Genomic DNA, 20,029 nt, shown 5'->3' on the forward strand with positions numbered 1-20,029 from the left:
CATTACATACATTTTTCAGTTAGTATTTGAATTCCGTGTCTCTATTTTGGAAATTACATTACTATATTGCAATGAGGGAATATTGAGAAGGCTATGGATCACTTGTGTTATCGTCAAACCTCATTCTGCTGCTTCTGACTATTGATTTGATGCTACTTCCTTCTCAATCAACTAGGTTTCTATTAGGTAATCGATCATGCAGTGTATCATTTGGTGTATTTTTACAAATCACGTCCTCCATTTGTTTTGGTAGTATCAGCCGCTGTAAACTATTGAGTGAGTTTTTATATCATAAAGCACTTGGTATTCTATGTGTCGAGGATTGGCCATCTAACCAGTGTCCTCACTGCACTAATTGATGGCTTGGCTAGGCAATATTCAAGTTATCCGATGATGTTCTGTGTATCTCATGAAGTTTTATCTCTATTTAGCTTCAAAGTGTCAATGGAAGAGGAGCTTCATTGAAAAGTAGGTTTTAATGGTTTTCCATTTTACCTGTTGAAGCAAATCCACGATAAATGTCTCGTTTTGATTTTTAAAAGTACTTTAATAAAGTACATTTTGATTTTTCCTTTAACATCTTTTCCTTTGTTCTGCCATGTCTAAATAGCTGAAAAATTCTGTTGATAGGTCACCAAGTGGCAAAATTTGTACAATACAACCATTCGTGTGGCTGAAGATATACGATTTGTTGTGAGCCATGTGGTTGTACAGAAGTATTTAACTAACGAAAAGCGGGATATCTTACGGACTTGGATGAGGCTTTTGAACTTTGTGCAAGGAATGAACCCTCTAAGAAGAGAAACAGGTATACTTATAGAAGAAGAAATTGATGATACACATTTTCCTTTTGGTCTATGCTATTCAATAGCAAGTACTCACTCCCTACTGGTTGATGGAGCATCTTCTGATGAACCTGCTAAAGAGACAATTGACACCACTGGGATTGATGAAATGGACATGGATGATGGAGAAAGTCTGAGACATGCAAAAGTAGTACGTTTATCTCACGAAAGCTCTGCATGTAGCACTTCAGGGAGGAGCAAGGCATCAGCATCTGGATCCAAGGCTGCTGAAGTCGATACTATAAAAAGTAGTCATCCGTCAGTTCCACTGTCTATCACATGGCTAATAAATGAATGTTTGAAGGCCATTGAGAATTGGTTATCAGTTGATAAGACTTCAAGGGCCACTGTAATTGATTTATCTCAGAGCAACAGTAGTATTGCCACTAGCCATTTTTCCGCATTGAAGAAGACAATATTGAGGATCAGAAAAGGTAAATATATATTTGGTAGACTTGGTAGTCCTAGTGACCAGCAAGGTAGACTTAATCATGGTGATTTGCCCAATGCCAGTGTAGATAATGGGGAGGACGCTGATACTGAAAGTAAGTCCATACCTGTTGGTGAAAGTGATGTTGCAAATGCTTCTGTGGCCTCTGATAATTGTGCAATGGAAGGTGATTATGCTTCAGAAGTGGGTGCTTTGCGTGTTCTTAGTTTGCAGGATTGGCCAAATATCGTCTATGATGTTAGTTCGCAAGACATATCTGTTCACATTCCGTTGCATCGCTTACTCTCATTACTTCTGCTTAAAGCCTTGAAAATATGGGATGGGGATACAACTGCATCCAATGAAAAAGCTGCTGCTTTTGCTTATCAGCCATCAGTGCCCTACTCCAACTTTTTTAAGTGCCTTTTGGGTCTTTGTAGTCCAGTGGGTTTTTCTGCTCTTGTCATGGAGCATCCTTTACGTATTAGTGTGTTCTGCGCTGAGGTTCGCGCTGGAATGTGGAAGAAGAATGGGGATGCAGCCCTTGTATCTCGTGAATTGTATCGTTCAGCTCGGTGGTATGTGGTCTTCATCTTGTGTGATTTACACGCCAGAGTGACAGACATTCCTTCTAACTCAATGTTGATTTTCCTATATGATTTTCCTACTTTTATTCATTACAGATTCCTATAGGGCATGGCGATTCCTAATTTTGCTTTTCTGCAGGTCCGAGCAAGGTTTGGAGCTTGACCTATTCCTGATGCAGTTCTGTGCGGCCGTAGCCCCTGCTGATCTTTTCGTCAGCAGAATAATAGAACGTTTTGGGTTATTGAGTTACCTCTCTCTTAAGCCTGCACGGGATAGCGAGTATGTACATACTTTCTTGAATCGCACATACATGCCTTTGTTAAATAACATCTCGACCTGTTTTAGATCAGGAGAATCGTAAGATTTGCAGTTTTATGAACAAGTAGGATAGCTTTATTTGGATATTGAATTTTGCCGTGAGTCTCGATATATCTTCTGGTAGAATGAATGGCCTGAAGTTGCTTTGTGGTCCCTCTTTTTTGGGCCTATTGTTAAGCTGCCCATCAGCCCTCGGTTTATTCTCTCAGAAAAAAGCAGCGGAGGGATTCTTGGGCTTGTAACATATTCTCATAGAAGGAGTAGGAATTGGCCGTGTCTTAGAAATTCGAGCTTCATTGTGTCGTATTCCTTTTCTGTTTTCTTTCAAAGTTTCAATCACTGATAAAGGTGATACACGTTAGAGCATTTGGCCACGGGATAGATGTTTCAAAAGAACCCTGCATGTTCACTTATGGTTATCGAGCATTATACCATCTGTTCTTTGGGACTTTGTGCTATGGCCCTTTTCATAAAAAATCCTTTTGGATAGTGCATAAAGTAATCATTTATATCATTGTTGTCATCTTCATTTTGTGTGAGTAATTCACTTGTCAAAATTGTTCCTCACTCTGAACATGCTACAACCAACTCCTGGCCACTAGCTTCTAGAATGACAAGTCATCCGGGTTTAAGAAGCCAGTAAAGAGCTAATCTGTACGGGCTGGAAGTTGAAGTTCCCCTAGGTTCTAGCTTGTCGATTCGGCTTGTGAGCAGAAATATTGATAAAAATTAGTTTTACATCTTAAACCATGAAATGTCTAAAATACAATATTTTGTCGTTTTTGAGTAAAAGACGTAAAATAGTAGTTTCAAACGTAGAGCTTCTACGTACTACTACATCCAATAATACTTGCTACCGAAGTCGAAAGCCACATGCTGCAGCTACATCAAAAAAGGCCCCAAGGGTTTTGGTGCTTGCAGCCAAATGGCTTTTCATCTAATTGGTGAATAGAAGGGAGAATGCAAATGGAGGATGAGGAAAAACTAAATGATGATTACTTTGATGCCAATGATTGGTCATACATTCTGGCGTGAGTTGTATCATTGGTGATCTTGGTGGAACTGATGGGCTGCAGAAGATATGCTGCTTTAAGGGTGGTTATAAGTATTAGGATGCTGAAGTTAGTGAAAGAGAGGGGGGCTATGTACCAAACGTCTGATATGTATACTTGCATAGTGTCAGCTTTTCCTTGTACATTAGCCAGTAATTGTAAGATTGGTACTTAGTCTTCTCACCTACTTGTTAATGAATTGCCATGCTTATTAAAGAAAGGGAATGGTTTTTGATAGTGCTCCTCTTGTACGAGTTCTAGGCCATAGAAATCTATTAGAAATTGGAAGTAGTCAGGTTTCATTAGTCCACCTATGAAAATGAGAAGACTGAATTTCTAATTATATTGCCTTTTCCTTTTAATTCGTCCTTGGCTTGTCCAAAAATTGCTTTAGAGAATGTTTGTTGCATGAATATTTAATGTAAATATCCCATTCTTGTGTTGTTGGTTTGGGGGTTCCAATGGAGATTGTAGCGAGGGAATTATGAAGCTTCTGATGGTAGATGATTGCTACTGGTGAAAGTGAATAGTTCTCTACTTCTCATTCGTGGTTCCTCTGAATCAGTGTGCACAACCATTTGTTCCAAATGCTTAAGGACGTAAATGAAGATGTTTCATATCCAGAAGTTCTAGCACTTCCTCTGACATGGGGATTTGACATAGGTTCAAAAATTGAATTTTTTTAGGGTAGGGATGGTAATGGGATGGGATTTGGGACGAGTGATCCTGTACCCCCGTCCCACTAATTTTTGAGTTTTTCCCAAGCTCGTCTCAAACCCTCTATGGTTTTTTGATGAAATCCCACCCCGTCGCCACTTAAATTACCTGGTGGGTTCTCAACGAGTCTCAATGTCTCTACAATTGTTATTTTCTCCTATATAATTTTGTAATGAAAAAAATTGTTAACACAATGTAAATAGTAAACCTCGTGAGTACACATCCACCATCGTGGAAATCCAAATTAAGTAACCAATTCAATTTCAAATTCTTGTATTAATAGAACATAATGTATAAACTATGAATGTTCAAAAGAATGTAAATGGGCATAAGTAATTTCTATTATCTTTGTATATAATTAAATAGGGGACCTTCTATTCGTTAGAAAAGTAAAACTGTGGTAGTAAAATGGCTCTTGGGTTTGGATTACTTGTGAGACAAATGACAAACCTGTCACAAACCTTATGGGGTTCTGTAACTAATATCCCCAACCCGTCCTGCAACCTGTTTAAGGTCTATTGTAGATTGAGTCAGGGCGGTAACTCTAATAAACCCAACCCATTGCCATCTCTAGTTAGGGGTGGGGTGGGGTTAGGAGTGTGTAGAGTGGGACCTCATTCTAAGCTGCTCGTTCCTAGTTTTTCAAATCGTACCAAAAACCGAACCATGCACTTCCCCTTTTTCTATGGTCTGGCCGCTTTCTCATGCCGTGTTTACAATTGTGGGACCATTTTCCACTTATTTATAAATTTAAGCTTATAGAACAATCAATTATGCACTTTTGAAGCCCCGAGTCCAGAGTTGGAATCCTTGTAATCTCCTATAATCAAATTATGGTTTTCCTTCTTTACAGCTATCATGTTTTTTTTTGAAAGTTTGAGCTTTCAGATAATTGGAAGTGAATTGGTAGTGGTCCTATAATCCTCAACGGATCCTATTAATAAGAAAGTCTTGTTAGGTGCTATATATAATACATGTGTATACACGTGTCAACGATTGTAATTTATCTACTTGCCTTGTTTTTGATACGGCAAAATTACATATTAATATCACACTTTTTTTTAGCATCCTCTATGTTCACGTGCATGTGCACGCAATTTTGAGTGAGAGACTTCAGATGTAGGAGAAGCAACATTTTTTTTTTGGATTTTGGGGGGGGCAGGGGAAGGGAGTTCTTAATCTTTGGACGGGTTGGCTTGGGCTTTTACATACTACATGTATGTTGTTATCTATTCTGATTGTCCATCCAATATGGAAATGTGGCTTCTTGTGTTAAGGCTGAATGATATGGATTTTCAGGTATGAACCGGTTCTAGTAGAGGAAATGCTTACTCTTATAATCCAAATTGTTAAAGAAAGGCGATTTTGTGGACAGACTATAGCTGAAAGTTTGAGAAGAGAGTTAGTTTACAAGTTAGCCACTGGAGATGCCACTCGGAGTCAACTTGTGAAGTCACTCCCCCGTGACCTGGCTAAGTTTGAGGGTCTGCAGGAAATTTTGGATACTATTGCTTCATATTCCAATCCTTCTGGCCTTAATCAGGTATTTTTAACACTCGCACACACTCTCTCTCTACCAGCCTTTGACAGATATTGTCCTAATATGTCGCTCTTTTTGTAGGGTACATATTCATTGCGATGGCCATGCTGGAAAGAACTGGATTTGTATCACCCGCGTTGGAACTCAAGAGAATTGCAACTTGCAGAAGAAAGATATGCACGCTTTTGCAGTGTTTCAGCGTTAACTGCTCAGTTACCTAGGTGGACCTACATATATGCACCTTTACGAGGAATAGCTGGAATAGCTACTTGTAGAGTGACCCTTCAATTTATCCGCTCAGTGCTATTTTATGCTGTTTTCAGTGATAAGGCATGTGACTCACGTGCACCTGACGGTGTCCTGATTGTTGCATTGCACTTGCTCTCTCTAGCTGTAGATATTTGTTTTCAGCAGAGAGAGTCCGGAGATAGAACATGGCTCAATGTAGACCAAAATTCCATGCTATCTTTTGTTGCTGAAGAAATTAATGAGGGATTATCTTATGGTGTTGGCAAACTCAGCTTATTATCTCTACTTGTTTTGCTGATGATGTTACATAAGAAAGAGAGAGTTGGGAATCAGACGGATGCATATGGGTCCAATCTTTCACATATGATTGAAAGCTTATTGAAAAGAATTGCTGAAATTGATCCTTACTGTATGAATGAGTTGCAACAGCTAGCCCCAGAAGTGTTCAATCAAGTACCGCAGTCCGTCCTAGACAGTGGTAATGGAAGTTCAGGATCTCCTTCTAATGAAGGGAAACACAGAGCCAAAGCTCGCGAAAGGCAGGCTGCTATAATGGTAGGGATGTGAGACATTATCTATGCAGATAATCTTTTCTGCTTGCTTGGTGTAATAAGTAAAATATAGAGCCATGCATTTTAATAGAGACTTGGTCTAAGTTAGTTGAAGTTGGCTGTTGTTGTCATGTTCAAAATAGCTGTAGTGTTTGTGTGATGTTTAATCTGTCCACGGTGCTCTGTGGTCTACATACATATATATTTCAAGTCATTATTTTGTTATACATGAGGTATTAAAACTACATGACTCTGGGCAAACTTCATCTCAAAAAGTATTTTAGATGAATTGATATATAAATAGGAAGAGTATATGGCTTGATCCAATAAACTGAAGCTTTTAATGGAGCGAAAATGATGTTACAGGACGGTCAAAGATTGGTGGTTGGAAAATAAATGTGCTAAATTTGTTGGAGCATGTTTCCAGCAAAAATAAATTTGTTGCATATAAGACTAAAGTTTGCTCCATAGGTTGCTGTATTACCAGCACAAATTTGCTTCAACCTATTTGGCTTATTGAAGTTTGTTTTGCAGGCAAGAATGAGAGCTGAGCAGTCCAAGTTTCTAGCAAGCATTTCAACTGATGAGGGCTTATCCTCTGCAGAAGAGGCAACTCGTTCAGCTGCTGTTAGTGAGAGCAGAGAATCTGTTCAAGATGTTTGCTCTCTTTGCCATGATTCTAATCCAGAGAATCCTCTCTCTTTCTTAATTTTTCTCCAGGTAACAAGTTATATATATTTTTTGTTTCTTCATCTCTTCTTAAAATTAATGTTTGTTTTTGTTCCTGATATAAGAAATCTAGGCTGCTAAGTCTTGTTGAAAGAGGACCCCCATCATGGGATATGGTTCAACGGCCAGAGAAGGAAACAATGCAGATCGAGAAGAACAAGGAATCTGAACAAAGTGGAGTTGAAGTTACGGCGGCTAGTCGTTCAGAAGTAGATCCACCTTCTAAGTTAGTGCAGTTGGTTCGCAATACTATAAATAAATTCATGCATAATGCCCAACCTTCTGAAGTCAATGCTTTCATGGAGTTTATCAGGGCTGGCTTCCCTTTGTTGAGAAACCTTGAAGTGCCGCAGATGTCTAAGGATAAAAAGGAAAGCACTGTATATATGTTTGAGACTCTAGAGGAAGATATGTACCGAATGGTTCGAAGGGGAGTTCATAACAATGCACATCTCCTAGAGTCAGTTGAGGGAGATAAAAATATCTCAACATCTCAAGAGGTTGCAGGGGATTTTGAAGACGATGAAACTGTTCTGCTTGCAAAGTATATAGCTTGCCTTTCAGGAGATAGAGCAAAAGATCCGTCAGCTTCTGAACACTTGCACATTGATGAGACCTCAGTAGAAAATGCTAAACAAGGGTTAGCATATGATGGATTTGGTCCAGATGATTGTGATGGAATATTTCTTTCTTCCTGTGGTCACGCCGTCCATCAGGGTTGTCTGGAACGTTATCTATCTTCATTGAAGGAAAGGTTAGTTCTGCTAAAAATTTCTTTTCTCATCCTTTGTTTGGTGATATGATTGTGATGGTGGTTAGGTTTCATTGTCATTGATGGCAACCGGAGGATAGAAAATGATTGACATTGATGGCAACTGGAGGATAGAAAATGATTGACTGGTGCATGTGTTATTTGGGTTGGAGGTTTAAGAAATGTCCCATTATGCATGAGTTTAAAATTCTGCTACATCAGATGTTAGCTATGGCATGCCTTGATAGGAAGTTTATACACTGGCCAGTAGTGGCTGCTTTGTAGTGGAAGCAGCGGCTGCTGATAATGCTCCTGTTGCTATGATGGTGAGAAAAATGTTTTGGGTCAATAGCCAATGTTGTTGGCACTATGCAGTGATAACACCTGTCACCTGACAAGTGTCATCACCGTTATCACAACATCGAAAAAGGGAAAAGAAAACAAGAATGTTGATGAACATACTTGACCTCTAGGGATGAGTGGCTATATTGCGACACTTCAGTAACTTATGCCAAAAACATTATGAGCTTTTTTGTTTTGATTTGGATAAATAAAAGCAAAAATTACTTCTTTGCTCTACCGCCAATTTTAATTTATTATTCAAATTCTAAAAGATAGTATATGTGAATTACGTGTCAAAATTAGCATATGGTGATAGTTTTAGGTATTTTGGGTTTAAAATGTCAAAATGCGTCAGCTGCAAAATTTAAATTAGGAAAATGTAACAAAGATGAAAGTAATTCCAGACAGATTTGCATAAAAGTTTTCTAGTCTCGTTAAGGTTTGTTTGGAGGGAATCTAACTTTTAACTTTTTTTCTTTTTTTTTAAATCTTGCGGCTCATACCTTTTGACTATTTTGCATGAAACACCAAAAAATAATTCAGAATTTATAGATTTTAGCTGATTGATTTGCATATCATTTTTCACAATACTTTAAACTAAAATAATTTTTTGCACTGGAGTTTTGACCAAAAAACCCAAAAAAACCAAGCCAAGAGTTGCTATAAGCACAACAAATGCACCATCTAATCCCCAATAGTTAATTTATGATTCTTCTTCACGTGCTATCATTTTGAAAATAAATGCATAATGTGATGGCTATCTGCTTTTTGGCAGCTGCTATACTTGCATCGGTGAGTTTCTGCTATTGTGAACCTTGCTTAATTTTAATATGGTAATTTCTTTTTGTTAGACGTGATGTGAGTTTTTCTTTCATCTGGGGTATGTTAACACAGCTTAAACTTCGTGAAGTTGTCTGTAGTAGAACGTGATATAGGATTGTGGGTAACAGAAGTTGAATGTACCACATTTCTGCTTTGAAGATTAAATGTACCACATTTCTGCTTTGAGGATTTTGATGCACTTTAATCTTAGTTAGGTCAAGTTTAAGTGTCTTTAATTTCAGGCCGAGAAATTGTCATGCCACATTGGAAGTTCTGGCATTTGCCTATGATCATTGTATATAAGAGTGGTTGATTAGTTTCGTACAAATTGAAAAATTCTGCAAGATTTATTCACTAATGTGTTGCAAGACTAATAGAATGTACCGATAGGTTGCCCAAAGCAAAATGCCGAATCATTACCTAGCTAGTTGTTTGCATCTTGTGGCAAAAGGATCAGTTTTGAGTAATTAACCTGCCAAAAAATGATTGGTCATCTATCAACTTTGTGGTCAACTTTTTGATAGTGTTTCAGCCTTAAAAGGTGACATATGAAGTTTCTTTTCTTGTGAAGCTTCAGACATTGTTCAAATTGTTGTCCTTGTCTTGCTGTGTTTGGTGAACTTTCTGGATATTGTCAGCTTGATGACTGTAATCCCAGTGGACCTTTGCTTAAAGCAAATCTAATTGTTATCAAATTCTTTGTTGTGCTTAGCCAATCAATTAGCAATCTCCTTTTTCATGCGTGCCGCTCTTTCCTGACAAAGTTGACTTGTTCGTGAAACAATTGTTGCAGACATACAAGAAGAATTATCTTTGAAGGAGGGCACATTGTGAATCTCGATAAGGTGCATGTCCTTTAACTCTCCTTTTTTTTATGCTTAGGCTGCATAAGGTAGTCATCTCATTTCTCTTAACCACCAAGTTCTTAGTGCTGTTGATCGATGTTTATATTGGATTTAGATACTTGCGTTGCTTATAGTAGATTTTGTCTTCATTAAATTATAAAAGACACTGTCGAACACCTATAATCATAGCCAGAGAGTCCCTATCTTATTTTGTCTTCGTTATTTGGCAGTGTTTTTCCCCCTTAATCGTAGCCAGAGAGCTGGAATGACTTTTCTTGGATGAGGGACGAGGTCCATTTGTACTTCTTCAAGCTTTCCTATCAATCTTATTGCCTTCAACCAGTAGGCTTTAAGACTACACTCTGTGACTTTGAAACTTTTTTCAATTTAATACACCCTAAAAGTTAACCCGGCACAACCAACGTGGGGAGCTTTTGTATTCTTGCCAATATTGCAAGTTTTTTATAAGTGCAAGAGAAAAAACTGATGCCATTACGGACAACCTTCGTCTAAATAGCAAGGATTTCTTTTCTTTCTTTTTTTTTTTTGGGAGGGGGGGGTGTTTAGAAAGAAAAGACCAATGATTTAATCTGATTTTACCTAAAGGGAAAACATACATACTTCAGCGGATGTGATTGTTAGATTCTACTCCGGTTCACCATGTTTTGTGCCTTAGAGATTGTAGATGCTTAGTACATGATGCAGGAGAATTAGTTTGCTAGTTTTTATTTTCCGAGAAGACAACACTCAAGGAGGGCATTTTTAGGACGGTCTAGGACTACTAGTGGAAATGCTAATAAGGATAAAAAAGTTTCAATGGGAAACTCACCGGTAGGAACTGATTGCGAATATAAAAAACGGAAAATACCACAAAAAAAAACCTCAAACTATGTCACTTGTGACAAATTTACCCTGAATTTTTTTTTGTGACACGAAAAATCCCAAACTATGCCACTTGTGACAAATTTATCCTGAACTTTTTTTTGTGACACGAAAAACCCTAAACTATGCCACTTGTGACACATTTACCCCACAATATTTTGGCCCATGGCCATTTTCGTCTTTTTCCTTTTTCTGTTTTTTTTCCTTTTTTTTTCTTTTCTTCTCTCTCTTCCCTCCGCCGGCCATGGCGGAGGGTAGGGGTGTGCAAACGGAACCGCCCGAACCGAGAACCGCCCGGACCGACACTATTTGGGCGGTTCTAAGGGGTGCCGGTCCGGTTCCCGGTTCCTAAAAGTGGAACCTGTGTCCGGGCGGTCCGGTTCCCGGTTCCAAGGGGGAACCGGACCGGACCGGATCGACATTTTTTCTTCAAAAAAATTAATAAAATGTAAACTAAATCCTAAGTGAACTTTATTGACATAAATTCTTTGATAAAAATTAGTAAAATGTGAACTAAACTCTAAGTGAACTTCATTGATATAAATTCATTGATAAAAATTAGTAAAATGTGAACTAAACCCTAAGTATTTGACCAAAAAAAAAACTAAATCCTAAGTGACCGGTTCTATTGGACCGGACCGGACCGGACCGACGGTCCGGTCCGGTTCCCGATCCTAGGACCAAACGGTCCGGTCCACGGTTCCCAAAATTGGGAACCGGTTCTCCCGGTCCGGTTCCCGGTTCCACTCGGAACCGGACCGGACCGGGAACCGATCACCCCTAGCGGAGGGAAGCTGGCGAGGGCTGCCTTTGCCGGCGTCGGGCGAGGGCGAGGGCAGCCTCGCCCGATGCCAGTGAGGGTTGCCCTCGCCAACCCTCGCCAGCGTCGGGGAGGGCAGCCCTCGCCCGACGCCGGCGAGGGTCACCCTCGCTGGATCCGGCGAAGGCAGCCCTCGCCGGTTTCCCTCCGCCAAGGCCGGCGGAGGGAAGAGAGAGAAAAAAAGGAAAAAAACAGAAAAAGGAAAAAGACGAAAATGCCCATGGGCCAAAGTATTGCGGGGTAAATGTGTCAAAAGTGGCATAGTTTGGAGTTTTTTGTGTCACAAAAAAAAGTTACAAGGTAAATTTGTCACAAGTGGCATAATTTGGGGTTTTTGGTGGTATTTTCCCTATAAAAATTAGAACATATTTCTTTTGCTCTTTGAAATTTGATCTTCTTGTTCCCTGTAAAATTTGTTTATGTTAATATATTCCCTGAGCTTCACACTGGTTTAAATTGCATTTTTCCTACTTTTTGGCTACAAGTTACAGTGGTTCACTCTCTTTCGTATTTGAATTTGGACAAGTCAGACAAATCTTATGACACCTATTTGCATTCCATACTTGGTCATTAAAATAAAGTCAAGAACTTCAAATCAGTCGAGTGAGATATGATTCTGTTCAAAAAGCAAGTGGCACTAAGTAATAAATTGAGCAAACTAGTGAGGCTTTGTCTGGATGTTTTGTTTTCCTTTTTTTATTTGGTGTTTTTTGGGTGGGGGTTGAATGGGGCAAAATATTAATGGGAACAAAATGAGACTAGAACCAAACTTATTGTGTAAAAAAATGATTTTTCCTAAACACCGATGATGATGTAAATTTTTCATGGTTATGTTCTAAGTCTAAAGAGCACAAAAGTTACTTTTATTTACATATTCTTTTTGTTGTGGGGGAAGGGTCTGTATTTTATTCTTACTTCAACCTATTATGTGAATTGACTGTCTTTTAATATTACAATCCATATCATGAACTGTTGATGCTTTGAACATGTCTGTTTGTCTTGATTTATACTTCTCTTATAAGTTCTATACTAATATATGTTTCTTCTCATGTTAGGGTGAATTTCTATGCCCTGTTTGCCGTCGTCTGGCAAATTCAATCTTGCCTGCCCTACCGGGTGTTGGTCAGATGTTGTGGAAGCAATCAGCGAGTTCATTTCCCAATTCTTCGCAATGTCCTTGGCCTGGTGCAAGCAGTGACACAACTTCGCTTCATTTACCGGAAGCCTTGTGCCTTTTGCAATCTGCAGCCGATTTAGTAAAGAAGGGCGAACTTTTTAAAGCTTTTCCTCTTCATAGTAACTCTAGCTTAAGATCAAAACTCGAATTGCTCTGTGATCTGCTATCTAAGCTGTATTTTCCAGGCCAACAGAAAAGATCATCTAGGACTGCTAAGGCAACTTGCTCAGTTATCATGTGGGATACTCTTCGTTACTCGCTTATATCAACAGAAATTTCTGCTCGTAGCGGAAGGACGTCTCTCACCCCAAATCTTAGCCTTAGTGCCTTGTTCAAGGAAATTTCATCTGCTGGGAAGTTTGTTTTCTCCTTGTTTTTGAGGGCCATTCAGAGCATGAGGACTAAGGATACCCTAGACGTTCTTCAAAGATTTAGAGGCATTAAGCTCTTTGCAGATTCAATCTGCTTTGGCATTTCGACAGATCGCCCATTTTCTCCTGATGGCAAAGAAGGTAATTCCTTATTATATGATTAAAGTGTTATATTTGTTGTCTTTCTTTCTGCCTCATTTTACTGTATCATAGTAGTCAGGCGTCCTCTGTAAGGTATGCTTCTCCTCTATTTCTTTAAGCTGTCCGTGTTATCTTCCTTGCTCGTCATTAAGAACATGTTACAAACGTATTTATGGAAATGGTGCGAAATCCAGGAAATACATTGGCTAATTTAGTCCATTACTTAATGAATCTTAGAGAATCAAATTATATCTTTTTATCATCTTTATATGTCTTGTTAGCTTGAGCCGTTTATATCCCAACCCTTGACTGATTACGGATATACTTGTCGTATATCTATATGATTGATCCTTGTTTTCTCTTCTCCTCGTGACAACAGTTTTGTCTTATTTATTTTTTCATTTGGTATATTCAGTATGTTGAAGGGCGAGGAGAAATATAATATGCTTAATTTCTAAGTCTTTATCTTTTTTACTCATCTGTATCTTTCTATACTGATGGGCTGTTAAGTTTTAAATTAACGGCTCATATTTATCTGTATCTAAATAATGTTTGTTGCATCAGATTAAACTGGAAACTTGCTTTTTTTCCCAGTGCAAAACTATTAAGAAGGCCATATCAGCCTTTTTGGAGGTTTTTTTTTTAGTTTTTGATGGGGAATTGAGGTGGGAGTAGTGTTGGGGGTGCTTCTCTTCTTTTATATGAATAGGTCCGGCATTTCCTTTGCAACTAATTCACTATCCTACCATCAAGTATACTAACAATTCTTCCCCATGGTATTGCATGTGCTTGATATGTATTGATTCGATTTGGTTTGGTTTTTGGTTAGGTTTCGTGGGATTTGCAAATTAAGCAAAATTTGTCGGTTTGAACATTTCGAAAACCATAACCATAATCAAAATAAAAGTTAAACCAATCTAAACTTAAACATCATTCATGACATTCTCATCTTATATGGAAAAACTATGTATGTTCTATTGAATATACAAAGAATAGGAGATGTTTTCTATCTGAGGAAATGTCTATCTATAGTATCATGTAAATGTTGTTTAAACTCAAACTCATAAGATTATAATTGAAGAATCTGTTTGGTAATGCAATTTCATTTTTTTTTATTTTCAAGACAAATTTTTAGCCCAAAAATAGGTTTGGAATAGAAATGAGAAGTATAAATTTTCTACTTTCTATTTCTAGAACAGAATCATAAATAAAAACTCTTACTTTCCACCACCACCACCTCCTCCTTCTCCACCACCACCAATGTCGCCCCCTCCACCTCCACCGCCCCCTCCCCCTCCTCCACCTCCCTCGACCTCCTTGAGCGCCACCTTGCCATCAAGAACTTCTGGCTTGCCAATGAGGAGACCCATCGCCTTCTCATCGCCCTGGCCGGCGATGCTGCCATCAAGCACGGCTATGTCTTCTTATCCGAGGCCCACTTCATCGCCGCAGCCGACCTCAAGTCGATTGATGACCTATTGAGTCGCCACAGCAACGACCGCTTTAAATATGACATTCGGAAAAGGCTGTGGGACAAGGCCAAGAGGGACTTCACGAGGTTCTTCATCAAGGTCGGGTGGATGAAGAAGTTGGACATGGAGGTTGAGCAATACAATTATAGGTCATCCCCAATTGAGTTAATGTGGGAGTTAAAGGAGGACACTCCTAAGGGTCACTAGCCACTCACCTATGCCCTGAGAGGGACTCAGTTGCTCAACATTATCCTCTCTCACCCTGTTTTCACTGATACGGAAGAAGAAGAAGAAGAAGAAGAAGAAGAAGAAGGGGGAGGAGGAGGAGGAGGAGAAGAGGCAAAGAACAAGCTCATTTCGAATTGAAGGGGTGGAAGGACAAGAATGCCTCCTTAAAGCCAAAACCCAAAAGGGTGTTCAAACCAAGCTACAATAAAATTGTCCAACTGTAGGCATTCTTCACTAAGGAATGTCATTGAAAGATCATTTGTGACATTAAAGAATCGCTTTTTCATTTTGAGGCACATGCCTTTATTTACAATTCGAAAGCAAGCACTTATTGTAATTGCATGTTATGCTATGCATAATTACATCCGTGATCAAGACAAGAGGGATAAGAACTTTTCCCTATATGGAGATCCGGAGTACCCATTTGGATCTATAAAAGATGAGGTTACAGACGATAGATCGACTGAGGGAACAGAAATTATAGAAATTGTCGTTATCAGATGAATTTCTGTTCCGGGAACAGAAATTTTATGTCGTTATCAAACACGTTTCTCTACTCAGAAACTCATTCAGGGAATAAAAATAAAAAATTTCTAGCCAGAAATTGTTTCCAGGAACAGAACGGTTACCATTCATGCCCTTATAGTTTTGTTCGGAAAAATGTCAAACTAAAATCAATTCAAAATCATCAATTAATTGGCTTGTTAAATCTTAAAAGTACTTCTTAATCCGACATGGAGTAGTAAAAGTAGATTAGTAACTTACCAAAAGTTGAAGTAAGAATAGATCTCAAGTTGAAAATTAGGCAGGCTCTTATATCGTGGAGTGTTAATGGAAAAATCTTTCCTTAATTTCCTTAGCGATATTTGAACAATGCAATATGTACATCTCTGATAGTCTATATATCAATGCAAAAATGGATTGGAGATAGAACCGATAGTTTTTTGGACCCGATTCTTTTATAACTAGAATAGAAGTTCTAAATATTCTTGTATTATGGAAACCTTGTCTACTTTTAGTTCATCTTCTCCCTTATTTGATGCCTGATTCTAGAAAATGATTAGCTTTGCTTATTTAAGGGTGCTAACTCCCCGTCAAAATTCTATCTGGAAAAATAAATGACGCAACATATGAGAGATCCGATACCTCTTGTGCATGTGGTGGAGATTACTCTTACACTTAGTTTGGATGGAGTGATTACAAGAGAATGGAAAGGATATGGATAATGTCCTCAGAAGAGAAAAAAGAAGATGGGAAAGGATTTGATTTGTTGTTGTTTAGATACTTACGAAAGAAAAGAAAGAAAACGAAGGGGATTTGACCATTTCATGTTTGGTTGAAGAAATGAAAAGAATGGAAGGGAGTCTAATTATATTTATATGACTCTCTTGTCCTCCTTCATAGATAGTATAGATGAAAATTAATACTAAATTAACTCATGCTATAGAACACTCATTTAAAAAGATTGAAGGGTCACTCTCTTGTCCCTTTGCTAATACGACTTTTCATCACTGCTTCCATTTTTACGGGTCATCTAGAAAGGAAGAAGTTGGCGAGCTTTTAAAAATGAGGAAAGTTCTAATGGTGATGTAGAGGATGGTTTGCCTGCCACCTTAATTTTTGGCATTGTGGTGGCAGATCCTTCGACGCCAAGTCTTAATGAATTTCTAATGTATTTTCTAACTCCTAAGTTGCAAATGGGAGGCACCCCCTTGGTGCTCTCTAATATACTTGAAAAAAATTAGCTCTCTCACATTCACTTCGAGCATGGGCGATTACTTTTTTATGATTATTACTACTTACTATTATTCTAGAACCTGGGGATTGGGAAGAGTAAGAGGAAATAGGGTATATAATTTTTTCCTATTTTCATTTAAGCTTTGGTTTTCAGAGTTTGAAGGGAATGAATGAAAAGAAAGAACTGGAGAGGACCACATGTCTGCTCCTCATTAGACTTCTCCAAGGAGCACCTCTCTCCATATATGTTATTAAATAAGTTAGATTGGATTAGATTAGCTTTTTGTTATGTTGATTTTGCTTTCTAATCTCTTACCATTTTTATTCTTTCTTCGGTTGGTTCTCTTTCCTAATGTCCTTTTAATTCCCTGAATTAGGGTAACAGCCATGACTTGAGAAAGCTTTTTAATTTGTTCCTTTGTTAGTTGATTCTATATGACATCATTTTTATATCTGTTTGAAACGAGGTAAGATTTGGTTGTATAGTCATCGTGCTCATATAGCATTGGACAAGCAGCTAAAATAAGTAGTTGGGCCATGTTGTTAGTTTTCACTTCATCACTTGATTTCTTGTTGGATTTCTTGTTGAATTTCTTGGGTCTTCACTTCATAGGCAGTATGTTGTGTACTTTGGAAGATTTCAAGGGGGAATCACTACATCCTGATCTTCATTTCTGGAAACGAGCTGCCGATCCTGTCCTTGCTCATGACCCGTTTTCATCTCTGATGTGGGTTCTCTTTTGTCTCCCTTGCCCCTTCCTGCTATGCGAGGAGTCCCTATTATCACTTGTGCACCTTTTCTACATTGTCTCCATCACTCAGGTTTGTTACTGGCATCCATTTTCTTTTACATTGGCATTTGGAGCTCTATTTGTTTGTTTTCTTTTTTCTTTTTTTTTTGGTGCAGTGGCATATAGTTGTTGTCACGTAGTTGGATTCTTATGTTTTAATTTTATGGATATGCAGGCTATAATTTCATTTTGTGGGAAACATAGAGGTGAGATGGATGAATTAGGCTTTCATAATGGTATGGTCAGTGACGTCGGCAAATTTATGAAAGAGTCTGGATGTGATTTCGAGTATGCTGTTTCTGACCATGTCGATCCATCATGGGGCATTGACAATGTAGTCTGTAACTTGAGCTTACCTTATTTGCGGAGATGTGCATTGCTGTGGAAGCTTCTGAACTCGTCTGCCCATAGCCCATTCTTTGATAGGGGTAATGATTCAGATGGGCCTTTTTATGCTGCCCATTTCTCAGACAGTTCTGTGGAGCTCAATGAGATTCAAACGCTTGAGAAGATGTTCAAGATCCCCTCGATTGATAAGATATATAAAGATGAAAAGCTCCGCTTTTTTGTCTTAAGGTGGATTCGTCATCTCTGCAACGAGGCTCAGCTTAGTAGGATCACTTGCATTGCACGCTGTGTCCCTGCGGTTCCTTTTAAGCTGATGCAACTACCCTACCTATACCAGGACCTTTTGCAGAGGTTTGTTTGGATGGTGAATACTTTCAAGAATTTGACACTTTTTTTTCCCGTCCTTTTCTGCCTGCTAGTATACATCATTCATGTTGCAAATGTATGAACAGGTATATTAAGCAGCAATGCCATTACTGCAATACTGTTATAGAGGAACCCGCATTGTGCCTGCTATGTGGTAGAATATGCTCGCCAAGCTGGAAATCATGCTGCAGGTTTTTTCAATTCACCTCAGTTAGCAGTACATAGTTTGGATGGAGATATGCTGTTTGACTGGAATCATAAGTTTTAATCTCGAACTTAATTGACCTTGTCTAATCTTTTCCTGAAGGAAAAGTGGATGCCAAAGTCATGCATTTGCCTGTGGTGCTGGTATTGGAGTATTCTTGCTGATCAGGGTATGACTACTTGCTATTTGTGGATTTGTGGGAAGTCCCACTTAAGACCTCCCTGTCTCTGTCTCTCCCTCTCCTTATTCACTTTGTGGACTTTCTTTTTCTTGTTGCAGAGGACAATGATTTTGTTCCAAAGGTCTGCACGTCAATCAGTTTGGCCGTCTCCGTACTTAGATGCGTTTGGGGAAGAGGTTAGCTTTTTTACCTGGATGTGGTTTGGATTTTTTATTCTTGGGTGGAAGCTTAAATCTCGTGTTTTCACTTAAGCTAATTTTCTTTGGGACTGGCCTATTATCTGCAAGAATTATGTTTGAGTAGCTTTTCTCTAATTTGCTATGGTGTGGCTTTGCAAGATCTTAGCAGAAGTATATAAATGTTGATTTTTTTTTTAGGCAGAGAATCATTTAGGATGTGTTTTTAGAGGCTTTGGTCTTTCTTCTTTCGGTTCAATCTTTTCTTGTACCATTTAAAACACGTAAACATTGACATGTAGGATCATTTTGGAGTGTTTCCTGTTCCATTTTTAAATTTCAGAATTTTCTTATTTGGTGGGGAAGCAATGTTTCAGTGGAAAAGAAAGAACTTTTAAGAGTTTTTAATCACGCTACATTCTTCAGTTCATCAAAAGAGCATGTTACTTTGTTGCCATGGCTTGAGAGTATGTCTCTGTTTGTTTCAACGGAAGAGCAAGAACTTTAGAAGTTTTTAAACACACTATAGTCTTCAGTTCATCAAAAGAGCATGTTACCTTGTTGCCTTGGCTTGAGAGTATCGTCTCTCTTTATGCTGTTTTCAGTTCTTTAAATGTGTCATCAAATAGTTCGGAGTGACTTGATAATTGCAATTACTCATGCTATCTTCTGTTTCAATTGGCTTCACTACTCTTTGTAAAGCGTATAATGTACATGTAGTTTCATTAGCTCTTTTCCCGTAAAGTGATGGATCTATATATATCTTTGAGAGATGGCTGCTGGACGGTGAATTAAGTCATTGTTTGGTATTCTGGATGATGGCATCGTGCATGCTTGTCCACGACTCATATGATACATACTTTTTTGTTTGAATTTGATTGATGATGGAAGTAATTTCCTGGACAACTTGCAAAAACGAGGTCAAATCTTGGCTAATAGGTGTTGCCTGAAACTGTTGATTGTTTATTGATTTGCTGTGGTTGGTCATGAATGCTTTGGAATTTGGCTTTGCCAGTTGTGGGCATTAAGCAGGCCAGTGCAAAGACTGCAAGAAGAGCTGAGAGCTTTGCAGGACATATGTATGAAAAGAGAAAAGATTCAGTTGATCCCCCGGGTGACTTTTTTGGCTGATTTGGCGGGAATGAAACTGGAGATTTATCGATAATACATAGTCATTTTGTAAAAATTAGGGACTCTTGGCTTTTTTTTTTTTTTTTTAATTTCTTGGGTATGCACAGAGCTTGACTGTTAATACAAATGCCGTTCTAGACGGGGACAAAGCATTGGGATCAGACGGTTTCACTTTGGCTTTTTTCAGGGAGTAGTGGGCAGTAGTGAAAGGTGACTTGATGAAG

The 20,029-nt window shown here is 38.6% G+C and overlaps 1 protein-coding gene across 5 annotated transcripts in view; it reads left to right on the forward strand.

The window, feature by feature from the left end:
* LOC115672286 (E3 ubiquitin-protein ligase PRT6) overlaps window positions 1–20,029 on the forward strand; it is a 32,669-nt gene that overhangs the window by 5,476 nt on the left and 7,164 nt on the right. For 2 of the 5 annotated variants that reach the window (XM_056316513.1, XM_030594060.2), the window contains exons 3-15: window positions 631–1,853; window positions 2,002–2,142; window positions 5,250–5,493; window positions 5,572–6,294; window positions 6,825–7,010; window positions 7,085–7,773; window positions 9,728–9,779; window positions 12,537–13,170; window positions 17,221–17,429; window positions 17,574–18,097; window positions 18,199–18,303; window positions 18,420–18,486; window positions 18,597–18,674. In XM_056316513.1, coding sequence (XP_056172488.1) covers window positions 631–1,853; window positions 2,002–2,142; window positions 5,250–5,493; window positions 5,572–6,294; window positions 6,825–7,010; window positions 7,085–7,773; window positions 9,728–9,779; window positions 12,537–13,170; window positions 17,221–17,429; window positions 17,574–18,097; window positions 18,199–18,303; window positions 18,420–18,486; window positions 18,597–18,674 — 4,875 coding nt within the window. Of the gene's footprint in view, window positions 1–630; window positions 1,854–2,001; window positions 2,143–5,249; window positions 5,494–5,571; window positions 6,295–6,824; window positions 7,011–7,084; window positions 7,774–9,727; window positions 9,780–12,536; window positions 13,171–17,220; window positions 17,430–17,573; window positions 18,111–18,198; window positions 18,304–18,419; window positions 18,487–18,596; window positions 18,675–20,029 lie in introns of those variants that run through there. The other 3 variants (XM_056316515.1, XM_056316514.1, XM_056316516.1) reach the window with 3 other exon arrangements.

This window comes from Syzygium oleosum, unplaced genomic scaffold (assembly GCF_021117445.2).
Source record: "Syzygium oleosum isolate NSW1041296 unplaced genomic scaffold, Sole_v2.1 Sole_v2.12, whole genome shotgun sequence".
Classification (NCBI taxonomy): Eukaryota; Viridiplantae; Streptophyta; class Magnoliopsida; order Myrtales; family Myrtaceae; genus Syzygium; species Syzygium oleosum.